The sequence below is a fragment of the Carcharhinus amblyrhynchos genome, chromosome 10 (genome assembly GCF_965287045.1).
Source record: "Carcharhinus amblyrhynchos chromosome 10, sCarAmb.v2.hapA, whole genome shotgun sequence".
Lineage (NCBI taxonomy): Eukaryota > Metazoa > Chordata > Chondrichthyes > Carcharhiniformes > Carcharhinidae > Carcharhinus > Carcharhinus amblyrhynchos.
In genome coordinates, this window is record NC_137333.1 from 79426716 (window position 1) to 79448570 (window position 21855).

At 40.8% G+C, this 21855-nt stretch overlaps 1 protein-coding gene across 4 annotated transcripts in view; it reads left to right on the forward strand.

Moving 5' to 3' along the window:
- Positions 1-21855, forward strand: part of pds5b (PDS5 cohesin associated factor B) — a 193336-nt gene that overhangs the window by 116134 nt on the left and 55347 nt on the right. For all 4 annotated transcript variants that reach the window (XM_080197450.1, XM_080197453.1, XM_080197451.1 and 1 more), the window contains 3 exons: positions 4304-4449; positions 5468-5619; positions 17991-18104. In XM_080197450.1, the coding sequence (XP_080053576.1) occupies positions 4304-4449; positions 5468-5619; positions 17991-18104 (412 nt within the window). The remainder of the gene's footprint in view (positions 1-4303; positions 4450-5467; positions 5620-17990; positions 18105-21855) is intronic.

Consider the following 21855-nt stretch of genomic DNA (forward strand, 5'->3'; position numbering starts at 1 on the left):
AAAATAAGCAAATTGGCTATTTAAGCTTCCAATGATAAAGTCCTAAGGCTTTATGAAAAATAATTGATGAATAATCAAATTGTTCCTTGGGGAAATGAGCCACATTGTGCAATAATATAATATTGCCTCACTTTGAGCAATGATATAAGAAATTGAAATTTAAAATAAATTGGTTCTCTGCATTTGGATAAGGCTCATGATGCTGCATTTTTGTCTCTTCCTGAGCTAACTGGAAAGGTGGTGGCAGGCCTGCTGTGAACTGCATATGAACAATCGAATTGAGGAGCAGGAGTAGGCCATTTGGCCCTCGAGCCTGCTCAACCATTCAATCAAATTGTAACCACAACTGCACATTTCTCCCTTCCTCGAATAACCTCTTACCCCTTGTTAATCAAGAATCTATCGAGCTCAGTCTTAAAAGTATTCGAAATCAAAAAAATTCTCCTCCTGTTTTAAATAAGCAACCCCTTATTTTTAAACAGTAACTGATTTCTCTGACATACGGAAACATTCTTTCCATATCCATCCTGTCAATAATCCTCGGGTCTTAAAGATTTTGATCAGACACTCACCAAGGTTCCTGATGCAGCATCTTCTAAACCCACGGCCACTACCATCTAGAGAAACAAAATCAGCAGAAACTTTCACTGAAGCTGTGAAGTCACTAAATATATTTGAGGAAAATAGATTTCTATACACTAAAGCAACAAGTGATAAGGGGAGAGCAGGAGTATGGTGTTGAGGCAAACAATCAGCCACGACCACATTGGTTGGCAGAGCAGGTTTGATTGGCCGAGTAGCCTATCCAGCTCCAATTTTCTATGATTCAACACTGACCTGTGAAGAAGAGGAAATGGGTAGAATTACACCATCATAAATTTACCAAATAGTTTCCCATAATGTTTATCATCTGACTGTACTAATCAATTATAGTTAAGACTGTTCTTAGCCCTACAATTCAGTACACAACCTATGGGCAAATTAATTTGTATTATGGACTTGGTTTTTCCTGCATGGTTTTTTTCCCCTTAGTCATTTTTCAGCTTTGTAATTGTTTGGGAATTGATACTTCCTACATTAAGGTAAAGGCAGAAAATTCTGGAAGTGCTCAGCATATCTGACACCGTCTGTGAAGAGTGAAACAAGAGTTTGTCTGTTTTCTGGTTTGATCAGAGTTCCCAGACCTGAAATGTTAACACTCTTACTTTTCGCAGGTGTTGCCAAACTTGAGTGTTCCTGCATTTTCTGTTTTTATTGCAGATTTTAAACATCTGAAGTCTTTTGCTCTTGCCTTATGGCTGATTCTGTCAACACCTAATGCCCAGTGACTTGCATACATTTCTCATGCATTTTCCACGTTACATGCATCACTTGTGTGAAATGGTATTATATTACTTTTAAAAAAGGAATAAAATATTATTAACTTCAATATTCTAACATTAATTTATTTTGCCGCACTCATGTTAGTAAATTAAGTTTGCATTAACAATCTGATAGGCAGATGATATATTTAAGCCTTGAAATGCATGGGTTATTCTAACCTCAGTTTATTAATTTGGAAGTCCAGCATGCTGAGTTTGCTAAATGTTTAAAATGCTGATATTTGCAAATTCTACCTTGAAATGAAAATGTTTTTCTATTTATTTGTTTCTTACTATGCATCTTCTAGTGTGTTTTAATGTGCCTGTGGGAATTGCATATTACTGAATCCAACATCAGCTAATTATTGTATTAACCTGTCAACAGCAACTGCTGGACTCATCACTTAAACATATCACAATATTCAACATTCAAATTTTAATTTGCAACAGAAAAGCACTGCTATGTTGGTTAGTCTGTTTTATTATTAGAACAGGTGTGTTTTTGGTGTAAACTGAGTAAGTTGCTCAGCCAGTGGCGCTTATTCCACCATTTCTGTAGGTCATAGCTAATTTGTACCCTGACTCCTTGAAACCCTATTTGCTGTCATAAAGTGGCATGAATTTGCTGAACCAAATGATCTTTTTTATGCTCCCATGTCTCTACACCCTTAAAAAGTTAACCCACCATCCACAGTTTTTTTGAGAACAGAATTGCAGATATTTACAGTCATCTTTTGTGATGTTTCTTGATTTTGACCTGAATGGCTTAACTTTAAATTTAATACTATGTCTTTTTGTCTTGAACTCTCCAATCAGGAGAAATAGTTCTACGTTATTTGAACAATTGTACTTCCAAACAGAAAAACTCAGTTCAACTAGCTGCTACTAAACAGATATTTGTCTTATCTAGCTGTGGGGGGAAAAAAATGCAGTTTCTGTTGAGGCAAAGGTTACTGTCCTCGGTAATTTTCTTTTTTAGAACATCTAACAGAGCAGAGAACAATTTTTTTAAAACTCGGTCAGTTGGTACTCACTGTTCCCCCTCTCTGCTCACGGCCATTGCCTCTCTCTCTAGAGCAGAGATGAGGCAGTACCAATTATTTGCGGAATAGGTGAAGAATTAAGTATTTGTACTTTTGGTGAACTGTTAACTATGTCCAAAATGAGGTACTATTTTAAAATTGAGTGACAGGAAACTGTTTTTCTGAAGCACGCTTTCTCTCCATTTTCCCCCTCGTTTCGAAACCAGTGGTTGAAAATTCTTCAGAGGGTAGAAGCTTTTCTGATTCTAATTTTCTAAGATGTGTTCACCAAAAAAAGTGCATGTCTCCAGGTAATGAGTTCCAGCAGCATTTTTTTTTCCTCCACTGATGAAATAGAATAAAGTGCTTCATGTAGTACCCCAATCATAAAACTGATTGCAGAATCTAATTCGATTCCTTCTTGAGATAAGTATGAAATTTTTCTCTGACGAGTCCCTTTTGTCCTGTTTAGACGTGATCTCATAAAATAATTCTCTTTAGCTTAGTTTTACCCCTCCGTTTCACCCAGATGTCATTCCTTCCCACAACTTCTCTGTCTCTTTCCTCCTCTTAAAATGCCCCTCAAACCCCTTTGACCAAGCTTTTGGGCATCTTTCTCTAACACCAAGTCACATATGAAAATAAATTTTGTTTAGTAAACTCCTGTGTAGCACGTGGGTCATTGTACTACGTTGAAGGCAATATATAAATGCAAGTTTCTTTATAACTACAGACCATGTGCAGTGTCAAGTCTAGAAATCTGTCCCAGTATCTTAGTTTACCTGGCTCTGAGAATTGGGGTGGCACAGTAATGCAGTGGCTAGCACGGTTGTCTCTCTACACCAGGGACCCATGTTCAATTCTGGCCTCAGGTCATTGTCTCTGTGGAGTTTGCACATTCTCCCCATGTCTGTGTGGATTTCCTCTGGGTACTTTGGCTTCCTTCATCAATCCAAAGATGTGCAGATTAGGTTGATTGGCCATGTTAAATTAGCCCTAGTGTCGGGAATTAGCAGGGTAAATGTGTGGGTTTGTGGGAATAGGGCCTGGATGGGATTATGGCTGGTGCAGACTTGATGGGCCAAATGGCCGCCTCCTGTGCTATAGAGACTCTAATTGTGCAAGGCGTATGTGGGAATGACATTCAGTAACTCCATCTTTTAAAAGAAGCTCCTGAATGTTACTAGTTCTTGCCACTTCAGCTTTTTGTTTATCTCGTCCCCTTCCCCAACCAGGATTGGGATGGGACCATGAGCTTTTGATTGTACTGAGGTGTGCTTCAGCGTACTATTATATTGGCTTAATCCTGTCTTTTTTTTAAAAAAAAGACATGTTGAGCTGCTTTTTCTTTGAACCCTGTTCTGTGCAAATAAATTTACTTCTGTTGTCTGCTGGACTTGGATAAGCTGATGTTTCAGTCCCAGAATTTGCTCTTGCATGTAATTCTCGAGGAAGTAGTCAGGTGCAATTTACAGCTAATCTCTCATTTCACATGTTTGCACAAATCTGTAAATACAATTACTTTTTTTTAAGGATGGTGTGATTTATTTTTCTGCCAAATGTTCTACCATTGTGTACTACTACAAAGACACGATTACGTTATCTATTGCTATAAAGTAAGAACAAAGTGAAAATTTTGGCTATTCTCTAAATGTTAGTTAACGCACCAATGAATATTCATAGGAATTTCTCTGCAATTGCATATATTCCAGTTTTAGTTGGAGTATGTATTATTGATCATTAACAATGTTTAGTGAATCGTGAAGAATGTTATGAGATTTCAGGACAGATACCTTTGGTCAAAAAGTGAATGAATATTTTATTAAACATTCAGTAGTGCATGTGCAGTGACTTTAGATGGTAAAACAGTATTTAGCATTGTATGTTTCGAGTTGAGCTGTAAAATTTGATCTTTTACAGAATTTCTCAAAGTCCGATCACATGATCCAGAAGAGGCGATAAGACATGATGTCATTGTATCCATTGTAACTGCTGCTAAAAAGGATCTCTCGCTTGTTAATGACCATCTGCTAAATTTTGTAAGAGAGAGAACGTTAGACAAACGGGTGAGAAGATTTCAACTTTTCTTTCATTTGGTTCCCCTTGAATCTTTTCCAGGCAACTTTTCAGTTTACCTCTGGGCTGGCATTAATACTACTTTATATTGCTCCCCAGAAGTTTTGCGAGCAGTTTGGAATGATGGCCTTTTTTTTTTGCTATCTCTTTTTCCTTTCATAATTTCTATCCTTCCTTTATTTTGCTAGACATAGTTTCTTCGTATGTCTTCTGAGATCAGAATAGTATTACATGGTGAACGAAGACTGCAAAATTGCTTCCTGTCATTGCTGCTGCAGCAGATTTTGTACTTCAGTGTAATGGGCTGATTCCAGATTTTCACTGCTCTGTTCCCAATTAGGATGTTAGAATGATTAGGAGGACAGATCAAGATGGGACCGTAGATTTCTCTACATGTGTTAGATATGTATCAGATTAATGGCAATAGTTCTGGTGAGAAGGGAGACTGATGTGCTGAGATAGCTGATGTGTCACTTAACCAAAATTCCTCCCTACTGAGATTTGTCTTGCTGCAGCTTGTGTAAGAACTCAACACTTCTTGCCTGTATCACATTCAGCTGAGCTGTTAGAATCTAGATCTCCTGAGTGCCCACTATTATGGGTTTTCTGGTCTGTCACCTTTTGTTTTATAGCTTGACCAAATGCCTTAAGTTATCTCTGATCAGAGTTTTTATTGACTTCAAAATATTGCAATACGTTAGGATGTTATGCCTGAGCATTACTTTTATATGAATATTTATAGTTAATGCTTTCAGCAGCATGACCATGTGACTGTACTGCTAACATACTGCTTCATTGCTGTGGGTTATGAATTGCTCAATCTTAAAACGAAAGGTTTTGTGTTTTGTCATGTTCGCAGTCTTACATGAATCATTTTCCCCTTGCCCTTTAAGCGGAATCCTGAATCAAACTCGTTATTTGCATGTGTACATTTTTCTGCATGTTTCTGTCTACACACGTGCGCCTAATGATTTATTAAGAAAAATAACTTTTTTTTTCCCTCCCTAGTGGAGAGTGAGAAGAGAAGCAATGATGGGACTGGCACAGATCTATAAAAAATACTGCTTACAAGCTGAGGCAGGAAAGGAAGCTTCCAAGCAGATTTCATGGATTAAAGACAAGCTCTTGCATATATACTATCAAAACAGCATTGATGACAAGTATGTGAATATTTTTGGGGGTAAATATAATGAAGGTGATTTATAAAAATTACCAACTTTTGCAGAAATGTGTCGTAGTTGTATCTGTTATTGCATCAGAGACGGGGTTGGGGGGGTTGCGGTAACAGGGTGGGGAAGGTACCTGCATTTTTGATGGAGTACCTGAGCACAAGGTGAGGGGAATCATTTCTTTGACATAGGGATATTAAACAGGGGTAATAGAGCACTCAGTGACATCCTGATTACATAATCAGTGTAACATAATTTTCTTTGGAATTGAAGCTGCTGGAACTTGAGGAGAATATTTAATCCTCCATTTCAATGTAGACTATTTCTTGCTGTCCTTTTTCAGCATCATTAACACCTTCCAGCTCTTGTGAATAGTCATCAGTCTGAAACATGAACTTTTTTTCTCTCTTCACAAATGCTGCATGACATGACTTCATGATTTTCTTTCTGGAGGATTTAAATAATGATGGAAATATATTTTTCTGTTCTCACAACACCAAATTGCAACATGATTGGCAGCAGTGATTGCTTCTAAAAGATATCGCATCAACAGTGATACTATAATACCACGTGGTGAATCAGTGGTGATAAGAAAGGTGATATTTTAAGCAATGGACCTAGAACTGACTGAAGATATAAAAAAAGCTGAAGCTGGACAAAGGGAGATGTGCATCAATAAGAAAAAATAAAAGAAAAGGTTGAAGAAGCATCCTTGCAGACTTGGAAGTTGGACCTCCACTCACTGTGGTGGATTCATTGCAAGACCCCAAAGTGATGCAGAGTGAAAAACAAACCTGGTCAAATCACAAAAGATGGTTGAGCAGCACTACAAATAAAGTTGCAAGATTCTGCATGATGCAGAGTCAAAGCACTTGGTCAATTCATGAAACAGTGAATAATAATTGCAATAAAAAAGCTGCACTCTTTTTAATTCACTTGTGAGATATGGCTGTCACTGGCTGGCCAGCATTTATTGTAAAAAGTCTGACAACACCAGGTTTTAGTCCAACCGATTTATTTGATAATAGACTCTCAAGCTCTCAGGTGAATGGAGAGTTCTGGCCTCAGACAGAGCATATAAAGCACAGAGACAGTTTAGAGATTAGAATGTGAATCCTTACACCTAACCTGCTGTTCAAGACCTGAAGTGGCTGACCATGTGTGTGGAAGGAGCACTGATCACAGGTTAGAGATGTATTGTCTCCAGACAGTACAGTAAGTGAGGTTTTGCAAACCCAGGCAAGTCACGGGGGTTACAGATAGTGCGACATGAACCCAAGATCCCTGTTGAGACCGTCCTCATGTGTGCGGAACTTGGCTATCAGTCTCTGTTCAGCGACTCTGCGCTGTCGTGTGTCGTGAAGGCCGCCTTGGAGAATGCTTACCCGAAGTTCAGAGGCTGAATGCCTGTGACCACTGAAGTGTTCGCCAACAGGAAGGGAACAGTATTGCCTGGTGATTGTCAAGCAATGTTCATTCATCCGTTGTCGTAGCGTCTGCATGGTCTCCCCAGTGTACCATGCTTCGGGACATCCTTTGTTGCAACGTATCAGGTAGACAATGTTGGCCGAGTTGCAAGAGTATTTACCATGTACCTGGTGGATGGTATTCTCACGTGTGATGATGGTATCCATGTCGATGATCTGGCATGTCTTGCAGAGGCTGCTGTGGCAGGTACACTACGGACTTCCTACTGAAACTCAGCACACATGGAGCAGTTGAACCAGGGACACTCCTCGTCACAATGGATGTCTCAGCGCTCTACACCAACATCCCCCACAACGATGGCATTGCTGCGACTGCCTCAGTACTCAATGCTGACAACTGCCAGTTTCCAGATGCAATTTTACAACTCATCCGCTTTATCCTGGACCACAATGTCTTCACCTTCAACAACCAGTTTTTCATCCAGACACATCGAACAGCCATGGGGACCAAATTTGCACCTCAATATGCCAACATCTTCATGCACAGGTTCGAACAAGACTTCTTCACTGCACAGAATCTTCAACCAATGCTATACACTAGATACATCGATGACATTTTCTTCCTTTGGCCTCATGGTGAACAATCACTGAAACAACTATATGATGATATCAACAAATTCCACCCCACCATCAGACTCACCATGGACTATTCCCCAGAATCAGTTGCATTCTTGGACACACGCATCTCCATTAAGGACGGTCACCTCAGCACCTCACTGTACCGCAAGCCCACAGACAATCTCACAATGCTCCACTTCTCCAGTTTCCACCCTAAACATGTTAAAGAAGCCATTCCCTATGGACAAGCCCTCCGTATACACAGGATTTGCTCAGATGAGGGTCGTGACAGACACCTCCAGACCCTGAAAGATGCCCTCATAAGAACAGGATATGGCGCTCGACTCATAGATCGACAGTTCCGATGCGCCACAGCGAAAAACCGCACCGATCTCCTCAGAAGGCAAACACGGGACACAGTGGATAGAGTACCCTTCGTCGTCCAGTACTTCCCCGGAGTGGAGAAGCTACGACATCTTCTCCGGAGTCTTCAACATATCGTTGATGAAGACGAACATCTCGCCAGGGCTATCCCCACACCCCCACTTCTTGCCTTCAGACAACCACACAACCTCAAACAGACCATTGTTCACAGCAAACTACCCAGCCTTCAGGAGAACAGTGACCACAATACCACACAACCCTGCCACAGCAACCTCTGCAAGACATGCCGGATCATCGACATGGATACCATCATCACACGTGAGAATACCATCCACCAGGTACATGGTAAATACTCTTGCAACTCGGCCAACATTGTCTACCTGATACGTTGCAAGAAAGGATGTCCCGAAGCATGGTACACTGGGGAGACCATGCAGACGCTACGACAACGGATGAATGAACATCGCTTGACAATCACCAGGCAAGACTATTCCCTTCCTGTTGGCGAACACTTCAGTGGTCACGGGTATTCAGCGTCTGAGCTTCGGGTAAGCATTCTCCAAGGCGGCCTTCACGACACACGACAGCGCAGAGTCGCTGAACAGAGACTGATAGCCAAGTTCCGCACACATGAGGACGGTCTCAACAGGGATCTTGGGTTCATGTCGCACTATCTGTAACCCCCGTGACTTGCCTGGGTTTGCAAAACCTCACTTACTGTACTGTCTGGAGACAATACACATCTCTGTAACCTGTGATCAGTGCTCCTTCCACACACATGGTCAGCCACTTCAGGTCTTGAACAGCAGGTTAGGTGTAAGGATTCGCATTCTAATCAGTAATCTCTAAACTGTCTCTGTGCTTTATATGCTCTGTCTGAGGCCAGAACTCTCCATTCACCTGACGAAGGGGCTAACCCCGAAAGCTTGTGAGTCTATTATCAAATAAATCGGTTGGACTAAAACCTGGTGTTGTCAGACTTTTTACTGTGTTTAAGCCAGTCCAACGCCGACATACCCACATCAGCATTTATTGCCCATTCCTTGTTGTTCTTGAGACGGTGGTGGTGAGCTGCCTTCTTGAATTGCTGCAGTCCATGATTACAGAATAGGTAGCAGTCTTGGGCTTCATGGATTGCTGTCGAGGGATGCTTCATTGAATTTGAGAAAAGGTTTAAAAGGACAGAGCAGAGTAAAGAATCAAAGGAAGTTACCTGGAAGAAAAAAACAAAGGGCAGGCAGAAACTATGGTGAAACTCAAGAAGTAAAAGCTGCAAAAAGTAAATACGACTGTGATATAGAAAAATGTTTGTAGCAGAGCTAAATTTGAGGATTTGAAGGGCAAGATTCAAGCTGAGTATATAGCTTTGAAAACACATGATAAACTCAAACTCAAGTTTTCAATGAGCCAAGCTGTTCAAAATGTGAACAAATAAATTTCAAAGGCAACAAAAAGGTACCGTGTGGAAAAAACTACGTCAATTCCACTGTTGCACGAAGTGGGAGTTGGGAAAACTCAATTGAACAAAGTGGGCAGAAGAGGCATGCAAAGGAATTGCAATCCTGAAAGACTCCTTGAAGAATCGATATGTAGCCATGGAAAATGAGGAGCTGAAAAGAACATTAGGTTATTTCAGAAAAAAACTGCATTGGACATAACAATAATGCACTGAAACCCAGAGTGAGTTGGCAAGAGGTTAACAAGAAAATGAACAGTTGAATGATTATTTCAAGATAAAATACAAAAGAAATGCATGACCAGTCAGTAACATGAAGAAATGAAGGCGGTCTTGCACAGCAGAATGGAAGCTCAGCAGAAAATCTGACTGCTGGATTACAGGAAAGCTCAAGGTGAAGTGGTGGAGGCTGCCTCGCTAAATATTTTTAAGAAGCGGGTTGATGGGTTCTTGATAAGTGAGGGGATTAAGGGTTATGGGGAGAGGGCGGGAAAGTGGAACTGAGCCACGACAGATCAGCCATGATCTTATTGAATGGCGGGGCAGGCTCGAAGGGCTAGATGGCCTACTCCTGCTCCTATTTCTTATGTTCTTATGAAACAATTGAGCTTCACAAAACGTGGAGTTGCTAGTGTTGGACTGGTGTAGGCACAGCAAGTAGCTTTATGACACCAGGTTAAAGTCCAACAGATTTATTTGGTAGCACGAGCTTTTGGAACGCTGCTCCTTCATCAGGTGACTGCAGTCACCTGGTGAAGGACCAGTGCTCCAAAAGCTCATGCTACCAAATAGACCTGTTGGACTTTAACCTAGTGTTGTCAGGCTACTTACTGAGCTTCACAAAAGAAAGGGAAATCCAGATGAAGGATCATTCCATGTTACAAGAATTCCTCAGATAGAAGTTTATTCTTTTGGAAAATTACAATGAGAAACCAAATTTAATTTTAATGTTGCCCTGAATAAACTGAAGAACCAATTGGCAGAAAAGACGCTACAAGAAACAGACTGAAGGGCTGAAGAAGCGGTTGAATGAAATGAGGAGGCATTGAAAGGGAAAGCCATTGAACTTTACAAACTGTAGACCGGGAAAGAAAAAGCAGAAATAAGATTGGAAAATGTAAATTCAACACTGAATCACAAGGAACTAGAAGAAGAAAAAGTTGATTTGAAGATGAGACGACTTGTGAAGCAGCTTGAAGATCAAATCTGAAATAAATGTTTGGCTGAATTTGTGAAACAAGTTGAATGAAGTGTATATATCCAGTCAGAACAGGAATGAATGGAATGCACCTTCCCTTTAGAAGGAACTGGATAAACCCACAATGTCGCAAAACAAAATGCAGACTTGTTAACAATGAGAAAGGCAACTCAAAGGAGGGGTGCAGAAACTACTACTACGTTTCCTCCAGATGTGGAAGAACTGTCGAACCTTGACCAAAAACCAGAAGAGGTGCTGGAAGAAGTGATAGTGTGTGAAGATTGTATTGTATTGCATTGCATATAGTTGTACACTGTTGGAAGGCAGTGAAGTTTTGCAAAGAAAAAGTGATGTTGTATGTGCCATTATAATATAAATATGCTTGGCGGAGGAAGGATTAACATGGAAGTGGAGAATAGCACCACCCAGGGTCACACTTTGGAAGCAGCCTGCATGAAGCAGTGTCATGCATGACAATATATAGTTTCAATAAATAATTAACAACGAATAGTTCATGTTTAAATGTACATGTCTTGAGCTCCTCAATTGAGACATCATAAGCTGACACGTAATGCTATTTGGCGCTCAGCAGTGACATCTTGTTATAGCAGATACCAAGGACTGTTAGAAGTAGCAAGTGTTGAACACAAGCTCTTCAAGGAAATTTAACATCTAATGACTGCAGGCAATTTTTGCTGTTTTAATTACCAAAATAAATTGTCATGATTCTTTGGTGTGAAGTTCTCATCTACAAAAACCACGTAGTTGCTTTCGGCACTGATAGCAACAAAGGTTTTTAGTCAATAATCACAAATCAGTGTCAGGTATTCCAATAGGGAAATATAAAAATGAATGAAATTTCTTGAATCTACAAATTGAATGTTATCTAATGTAGTGCACAAATGCTTCCTTATAAGGATCAGAAACTGCTTTTAATGTTAAGGATAACGTGCCTACCAATTCGTAGACTGCAAAGTTGAGAATGACAAAAAGGCTTGGCTTTTTGCAGATTGTAAGCTTGAAGTCCTTGTGCACAGTTTAAACAAGGATTTTAATTTTTAACCAAGCTCCATTAACTAGTTTCCAATCAATAAACAACTTTACAGCATATCTGAAGTTGTCATTTGGAATCACCATATATTGTTTATCGGGCTTGCCCTTCTACTTTGCTACTTCACTTGTGGGGAGGCAATGGCCTAGTAGTATTTTCACTCGACTATTAATCTAGAAATTCAGCTAATGTTCTGCGGGACATGAGGTTTAAATCCCACTATGCTAGATGTGGAATTTAAACTCAATTAAAAATATCTAGAATTAAGAGTCTACTGAAGACCATGAAATCACTAGAAAACCCCATCTGGTTCAGGGAAAGAAATCTGCCATCCTTTATCTGTTCTGGCCTACATGTGACATCAGATCCATAAGTGGTTGACTCTCAACAGTCCCCTGAACAAGGGTAACTAGGGATGGGCAACAAATACTGGCCATGTCCCATGAATGAATTGAAAAAAAATGACATCACAGGGCACGATGCCTTAGTCTGCATTGTAACTGTCCTTTCTGCAGGCTTTCTCCTTACAGGTGGTAAGTGCATCATATCTGTTTCTGTAAAATCTCATTACCCTCTCCTAAATACCATGACTCAGCTCCCTTTCTTTCACACCCCAACTTTTTTGAACCTGTATCTTGCGATGTGATTATTTTCCAGATTAATCTGTCCGGAAACTTCTCCATTATCTGTCAGCCAAACTCCAACTTGCATTCAAACACAGTAACTCTAAGCTGGTGAGATTTGAGATGCGGACAAGTTTTTTGCTCAGGGCAGTCTCGCATTCCTCACAGTCCCCTATTCAGTTGTTCGGACTCATGATCTGTTACGCCATCTCTTTGACTAACCTTATTTGATTTAATTAATTGGCCTTTCCTGAATGATTTTCTATTACATAAAATGGCTTAGCTATTTAAGCACTTATAATTCCTACTCTGTTTAAACTACTGCAGTAGTTTAGGAAAAATAAAAGAAACAATAAAATGCTTCAAACAATCACCCACCTGCTTAACTAATACCTCGATCACTTTCTGTTCTTGCTGTGTCTTGTTCCCTCTTGGGTGACAACTTGTTCTCCAATAGAAAAGAAGAGCCCTTCTTCCCTCGCTGTGCAGACCTCCTTCACTCATCAAATTCCTCAAGTTCAGTACTCTGTCGCCATGATACTTTGTTGAGCTGAACTTTTCATAGAATCCTAGAATCCTACAGTACAGAATGGGGCTTACTGGCCCATCGAATCTGCACTGACCACAATCCCACCCAGACCCTATCCCCACAACCTAATGTATTTACTCCAGCTAGTCCCTCGGACACTAAGAGGCAATTTGCCATGGCCTGTCCACCTAACCCACACATCTTTGGACTTTGTACTGCTTCAAACATTGGTTAAATAAATTTGACTTGTACTCCCTATAGTTTAGAATGTTGGAAGTGATTTAATCAAACTATTTAAAGTGATCAGGATTGATTCCAGTAGATTAGATGGTCAATGCTCTGAGTGAAACAAGAATGAAGATGATAGATATGAACATAATTTTTTTTTGGGAGAATTCCACCCATTAAGTGCCAAATTTATGAAAAATGGAGTAATTCATGTAGGTTTTTTTTCAGTGGGAATTCTGAGAAGAATCTCCCACACTTTGTATTACACAGGCCACCAGCTTGAATATCGTTAAACTGCAGGGGGCAGAATCTATCCCTGTTGGAGAGGCTGAAATTGGTGCGCTGAGTGGGCCATTACACATGCACTGATCTGTCAGTGCCGAGATTTGGCGCATGCACGATGGCCCTGCATTGATGACCTCCATGTTGCAGGCAAACCCCCCTTTCCACCACACACACGCCCTCGTCCTCGCCCTCCCCCAGATTGCTGGCCTTCCTGTGTCCTCACTGACCCTATGCAGAGTGGCGGTGGAACCCACCCCTTGGCATTTTGCCTTTAGGGCAGTGCCAGGAGCATAGGCTGGCACTAACAGGGGGCACGCTCCTCCTGCCCAACTCTCTCTCTTGGGGGGGCCCCAGTTGCTTCCCCCCCCCCCCCCCCCCCTCACTTCAGCAGGGTCAGGCCACTAGCCCTCCAAAAGGAGAACTACTGTAATTCCTGCTGGAGTGAAATACTCTGGTGAAGTAGGACATGGTAGTGGGCCTGGAGACTTCAGTCTGCTAATTGTATTCAAATTACATTGAAATGTCCATTTAAATAGTCTTTTTACCTCCCTGTCAGTTTCTGGTGTGGAGCAGATGCCTCTGGATATCCAACACTGAGAGACGCAAGCGGGGCGCAAATGTTTGCATGAACCCCCTCCAATAGGCAATGCGAGAATCGCAGCCAGTAATGTCATTGCAGTGTTTATGTAAGCCTACTTGTGACACTAATAAATAAACTTTAAAGTTCTGAGAGATCATTTTTTAAACAAGTAACTTTTTAAAACATTTGAAATCTGGAACTCTCTCAAAAGGCTGGATATTGTACCAATTGAAGTTTTATGATTAGCTCGTTATCACTAGACGAGGCTCAATGATGGGTGAATATAGTTGGGGCACAAAGTAGCCATAATCTGATTAAATGGCAGAACTCGCTCAAGCAGCTGAATAGTCTCCTACTGTTCAGCAGCTACAGTGTTGTGCTGGAGGAGACCATTCTCAGTTTTGCATCCTATTCAATTTTCAGACGCATTTCAGATCACATGTCTCCATCACAAAGATTGAATTGCTATCTGTGCAGCATAATATCTGTTCAATCTTATCCCCCTTTGCTACTGAAATTTCTACTCTTGGTTTTGCCACCTCTGAACTTTACAACAATACTCTGCCACTTCTAACGAACTCCCGAGTTGTCCAAAATTTGAATGTGTGGGTATCTTGTCCTGTTTGCTCATCACTCCTGCCCTTTGACCTACATTGGCTATATGTCATTAAACACTTTTCAGTGCAAAATATTAACCCTCATCTTTAAATTCAACTCTATTTTTGCAATTGCATCTCTTTAAAGAATTTTTGATTAGAAAATAAAAGCAAGGACAGCAGAGAAGGGGTGAATTTTAAAGGTGGCAAATCCTGGAAAGACTGGTAGTGGGGGTGTCATGGTCCTGCCCTGTGGCACTGTCCAGTGTCTGGTGAATAATGCGTGGCTGGCCCTGCCTCTCCAATCACCCTCAGGCCCTCAGTGGCCTCCAGATCCACAGGCAAGGTCACCACATCTAGCCCCTGTCAGTGGGAGCCATACATGATCCTCGCTGGTGAGGATCTTCATTTAAATATAATCAGCCTCCTAGGTGTAAGGCTGATCACGTCGGATATCCAGGGTTGGCAAGATTGCGAGAATCGTGGTGCGAATTGGATTTTTTTTTTGCTTCTCGCACAATCTTATCAGCTTACCCTAGCCATCAACCAGCATAGCGAGCTGATAAGATTGCACCATGTATCTTTTTCAAGCTTCAAGCAAGAAGTTTATACGAACAGACCTGTTTAAAATGTATACAAATAGGAGCTATGCACTGCTACTACCCCATCCAAGAATATTGTTTCTCTGACTGTTGTTTTTGTGCACCTTTCCTAGAATCCAGTGCCATTTAAACATGCAATTTTCTTTACAAGCTGTTGGACGCCAACTACCACTCCAACTTATGCCTAATCAAGTAGTTCCCATTTTCCCCTCTGTACATGGTTAAAGCCCAAATAATTCCTGCTAACATTATACTTGTTTTACTACAGTTGTGTGCAAAAGAATTGTGCTTTAGAATTATGAGCATCAGAATGTAGAGGTAGGAAAGGAACACATGAAGCGCACTGCAGCATATCTATTACAATCAGAAAGATTCTTATCAGAGTCAAGAGCAAAGACAACAATTTGAACATAAGAACATAAGAAATAGGAGCAGGAGTAGGCCATCTAGCCCTTCGAGCCTGCCCCGCCATTCAATAAGATCATGGCTGATCTGTCGTGGCTCAGTTCCACCTTCCTGCCCTCTCCCCATAACCCTTAATCCCCTCTCTTATCAAAAACCCATCAACCCGCGTCTTAAAAATATTTAGCGAGGCAGCCTCCACCACTTCAACAGGCAGAGAATTCCAGAGATTCACCACCCTTTGAGTGAAGAAGTTCCTCTTCAACTCCGTTCTAAACCGCCCCCCCTTTATCTTGAGGCTGTGCCCCCTAGTCCTACTATCCTTTCTGAGCGGGAAGAGTCTCTCCACCTCTATCCTATCCACCCCATTCATCATCTTATACGTCTCAATGAGATCTCCCCTCATTCTTCTAAACTCTAACGAGTACAAGCCTAGTTTATTTCATGTTTGCTTCATGTTGAAATGTCTTGTACTTCATGACAGGGTACAAGGCAATTGGAACCATGACCAAAAGAAGCAGATTAAGAAGGGCAACAAAAAGCCCAATTGATCAGGATGGGTTTCAAGGAGGTTTAAAGGAGACAAACTGGTGCGGTTTGGGAGGAAACTCCCAGAGGAAGACTTCAATGGTTGAAGATCTGTTACCATAAGAAGAATGATGTACAGTTTTGGTGACTGTGCTAAATTGCTCCCAAGTGTTCAGAGGGATTAATGGGGTAATTACAAGCCTGGGTAAGGTGCTCTGTCAGAGAGTCGGTGCAGTCTCCATGAGCCAAATGGCCGACTTTTATCAGCTCTTTTCTCTCCTTACAGATGCTGCCACTCCTGAGATTTTCCAGCATTTTCTTTTTTTTGGTTTCAGATTCCAGCATCTGCAGTAATTTGCTTTCATTCAGCTCAGTTGAAGCTGGGACTTTCTAACCTCTACAGTTCCCCCCAACCCCCCTAGATTCAATGCCATCTTTATCCAGCAACTACAAGAGTATGTCCATTTAACATTCTTTGTGGAAAAATTAGCTTTGGCACATACAAGTCAAAACTTTGCAAACAAGTATAGTGTTAGCATGAATTACTTGGGCTTTAAACATGTACACGTGAAGAAAGAAAAATGGGAACTATTTGGCTGGGCATAAGTTAGAGAATGATAGTTGGTGTCCAACAGCTTTTAAAGGAAATTTCATGTTCGAATTGGCAGATGGTAAAATTTGAATTCAATAAAATAAATTGAATTAAGTCTAATTGTTAATTGTTGTAGAAACCGATCCGGTTCACAAATGACCTTTTTTTAAGGAAGAGAATCTGCTGTCCTTAGTCTGGCCTCAAGTGACTCCAGATCCACAGCAATGTGGTTGACTCTGCCCTCTGAAATGGTGTAACAAGCTGTTCAGTTCAAGGGCAATGAGGGATGGGTAATAAATGCTGGCCCAGGCAGCAATGCCCACATCCCAGAAATAAATAAATAAAAATTTAAAAAGGGACTTCCCTAATCAGTTGTCTCTGCCACCTATGTCAAGGGAATCCTGACCGTTGAAAGTCGGGATCCCTATTTAAATGTAATAACCAGGCCTTTACGCCTGATGGTCCTCCTCTGCATCAATACAGATCCTCTAAGGCATGCACCTGGTGAGCAGAACCAGCTGGAGGTGGACAGGTGAGTACAGCCCCCAGGGCTAGAGGTTCAAAGAGGCTGACAGCATAGTGGAGAAAGCACTCTTGGGGCTGGCAGTTTCCTGCCCACTGTATGCCTCAGCCAGAAAGTTCCACCCTTTGAATGTAATATGTTTACCATGGAGGTTTCATAGCCTGTCATTTTAAAGGTTTCCCCTAATGTTGTTTGTCCCAATAGTTGTCTGATGTAGATCAGTGATCTTTTAAAGGAAAATACAAATTCCAGTACTTGGGATGAAGATTAAAATATTCTCTTTGAATCTTGAAATGGTTTCATAAAGCTGTTGTACTTTTTTGTATTGCTATCTACATTGTAATCATGAACTGTTTGTATGCTTTATAAAACTACATTTTTTTTTTGATGCATTGGAATACTGTCATGCACAAGTGATCAACTATGTAACAAAATATTTTCCCATGGATTAAGTGATGAAAATAGTGGTTTGTTTTGAATGGTTCAAAATGATCAATGTTGTAGAGTCTAATGTGCATGTCTAGCCAAGACAATTGCCCTTGGATTGGAAAAGTGACCATTGTTTTTCTGTGAATAGTATCGACAGCTGAGCTCACAAGTAATTTCTACTTTTAAGTGTTAACTAATTTATTTACTTTGTTCATGGTTTTTTTAATCCACACTTGAATACAGGCTTTGGCTGATTTTGCATTAAAACCACTTTGGCCTTAAATCTATTAATTTTGAATTCTAACCAACAGATTACTTGTTGAACGGATATTTGCGCAATATATGGTGCCTCACAATTTGGAGACTTCAGAAAGGATGAAGTGTTTGTACTATCTTTATGCAACCCTGGACACCAATGCTGTAAAGTAAGTTTTCACTTTTTTTAACTGAATGCCACATATATAATTTTAACTTGCATCACATTTGCAGAAGTGCTTTACTGTCATCATTTTGTTCTGCCTTTGATTTTAAGAAAACATGCATTTTCTCTGTCATATGACAAAGCACTTAAACAATGCGAATGCAGATGTTATATACTTGGCTGTATGTAATTGGGCATTTGGATGGGAAGTGTTTCTGCCACCTGAATGAGCGATTTTATTGTTTTATTATCAGAAATATAGAGACTTGAAGAATGTTCTTGAGCTCTATAAGCTGGCCAGGTACCATTGTAAAGACACCTTGGCTACACCACCTAAAATGTATGTATGTTGTGGTGAAGGGGCACAGCTTGATTCAGAAGAATCTGCTGCAATCAGATTGATGGAGCAACAGTTTGAAAAGTCTAAATTGTAAAAGTATTTTCACTGTAAAAATTCTCCTGAGTCATTGAGGTTGCCAGCTGCATTTTGCAAATACGGCAGACGTTTTTGTGTTTGTGCAAAAATATTTATTTGCAGGTGGAGTGCACTTTTGGTCCAGTTTTCCCAATCTGACTTTCTGGGGAGGTGGTAGGGGAAGGATGGGTAAATGAGAAGGAAAAAACATCACTTTTTTAAAAAATTGCCATTTGAATGCTGGCAAACTTACTTTCTACAATTTTCATCAATTGGAAAATTATTAGCGACAAAGCTATCACTTTGTCATGCCTATGCCAGGTCTCTGCAAGAGCATTCCAGTCACTCCCCTGCTCTTTACTTCTCGTCCTACATTTTATTCCCTTTGTTTATTTATCTAATTCCCTTTTGAAAGTTATGACTACACCTGCTCCAACACACTGAGGCAATGCCTTTAAGAATCTAGTAACTTGCTGAGTACTTTTTTTAAAAGCTATTTTTCATGCTGCCTTTTTGTTCTTTTACAATCACCTTACAACTGTGCCCTTTAGTTCTTGACCCTTGTGCAAATGGAAGCAATTTTTCTCTGTCCATTCTACCTTTTTTAAAACATTTTGAGCACTTCTTTCGTAGCTTCTCTCAACCTTCTAAGGAGAACATTCCAAGCTTCTCCTATCAATCTACGTAACTGAAGTCCTCATCTCTGGAACCATTCTTGTAAATCCCTTCTACATGCTCTTTTAAGCCTTTTGCGTCCTTCCTAAAGTACAGTGCTCAGAATTGAGCACAATACTCCAGCTGTGGTTGAATCAGTGTTTTGTAGAAGTTCTTTATAATGTTATTATTTTGTACTCCACACCTATATTCATGAAGTCCAGTATCCCCTATGCTTCTTAATTGTTTTCTCATCTAGCCTTGCTGCAATGTGCATGTTCAAATTATACTTCCTGTTGTAAAATAATTATTTTTTATATATTAAGTTATCAATACAACTTCTCATTGTGCAGAGGAATACTGGTCAGAGATGATCTTCTAGCTCAGTAGCCTAACCCCACCTTTACCCCATGCATATCGTTTGATTCCCTTTGCCCTAAGTGCAATGCCTAACTGCTGTTTGAAAACATACCATGTTTTGGCCTAACTACTTTCTGTGGTAGTGAATTCCACAGGCTGACTATTCTCTCTGCATGAAGAAATTTATCCCCTGTCCTAATTGGTTTATGCTGTATCCTCGGACTGTGACACCTGGTTCTGGGCAACCTTCACCATTGGGAACATCCATCTTGCATGTACTCTGTCTAGTCCCTGTTAGAATTTTATCGGTTTCTGAGATCCCTCCTCATTGTTCTGAACTCCAGCGATTACAATCCTAACCAACTCAATCTCTCCTCATACATCAGTCCTGCTATTTCCACGTATCAGTCTGAGCACTGACCGTGTGCAACCAACCTGTGCTTACAAAATTCAGAGCATAATTACTAACATTAAATGTGATTCCATGATTGGGCAGCGTTTGTTGAACAATCCTGTTTGAACTAAGAACAATAACAATCAATTTAAGATTATCAGCCAGACTCTGTGTAGACTTATATATGTAGCTGCTAGCAAACATACAAATGCAGAGATCTGTCCTCTGCAGGCAAAAATTGCACCTTTTTTTTGAATAAACAAAAGCTCGGGGGACAATACCTCCCTAGTGCATTTGCCATGGCAAATTCTCAACCAGTAAAAGAAGACTTGCCAACCAATCAACACATCATCTTCTCATTATAGTATGAATTGTTTCCTTTGACATTTTGGCATTCTTACATCTGTTCTAAGATGAAAAGCCTTGGCAGTGTCTTGTTTTGTTTTTCTTTTTCCACAGTACTCAAGTTCTGTACTCCCAGGGGACTATTTTATTTTTATTTATTGCGTGGCTACCGTATGTTTGTGTATCTAGTCCACAAATAGCTGAAAGCTCGATGAAAGAGGTAGATTTTAAGGAGGATTTGAAAGCAGAGGAGAGGTTTAATGAAGGAGCCCAAGCTTGGGACCTAAAGACATAAAGGCATGTCTGCCCCAGTGAATAGAGAATGTCCAAGAGCCAGGAGTTAGGGGAGTTTGAGAATTATTGCATAGCTGAGAGGTTACAGAGATAGAAAGGCATAAGTACATGATGGGATTTCCGCGCACAGATTAAAATTTTGAGATGTGGGACAGGGGAGCCAATATTGGTCACAAAATACTGGGGGGATGACAACTTGATGCAGAATAGAATATGGTTGAAATGAAGTTGATGAGAGTATTAGCACATTCTGATAGCTCGATGTGGAGGAATGTTTAAGCAGCAGGTGAACTGAATATTGGTAGCATGGGTAATGTAGATTTGGAGGTCGTTCTGATGGAAAGAGTGTGGGATTAGATGTTCAATTTCAGGTCAGTTGGGGCTCACAACTTTCAAACTGCAACTTGAAATAGTGGCTGGGTAAAGAATGGAATTAGTAGTGAGGGGGCAGTTTGTCGCAGATTCAGAAGTGATGGTTGCAGTCTCCCTTGTGTCTAATTGGAGGAAATCGTGACAACAGGACTGGACAGGAAGATTGACAGCATGGTTAAGAGGTATAACTAGGTATTGTCAATGTATATATTAAAAGCTGCTATCAAATTTTTCACATGACAGGCAAGTATATGTGGATTTGAGGGAACTATCATGAGTTACCCTTGGGAAGCGCCAAGGGTAACAGTACTGTAGTTGGAAAATAGAGCAGACGCAGCATGGTTTCGTTAAGGGGAAGTCGTGTCTGACAAATTTATTGGAGTTCTGAGGATGTGTCTAGGGTGGTGGATAGAGGAGAGCTGGTAGATGTGGTGTTTCTTGATTTTTCAGAAGGCGTTTGATAAGGTGCCGCACAAGAGGTTATTACAGAAGGTTAGGGGGCATGGAGTTGGGGGTAGGGTGTTAGCTTGGATAGGGGATTGGCTGTCAAATAGGAGGCAGAGAGTGGGGGTCAATGGGTGCTATTTGGATTGGCGGTTGGTGACTAGTGGAGTGCCCCAGGGATCAGTGCTGGGGCCTCAGCTATTTACCATTTATATAGATGACCTGGAGGAGGGAACCGAGTGTATGGTGTCGAAATTTGCTGATGACACCAAGATTGGTGGAACGGCAAATTGTGCGGAGGGTGTGGAAAGTCTGCAGAAGGATCTAGATAGGCTGGGCGAATGGGCCAGGAACTGGCAAATGGAATTTAATGTTAGCAAGTGTGAAGTTGTCCACTTTGGTAGGAAGGACTATTACTTACATGGCGAAAAACTGCAGCATGCAACGGTGCAGAGGGACCTGGGGGTCCTTGTGCAT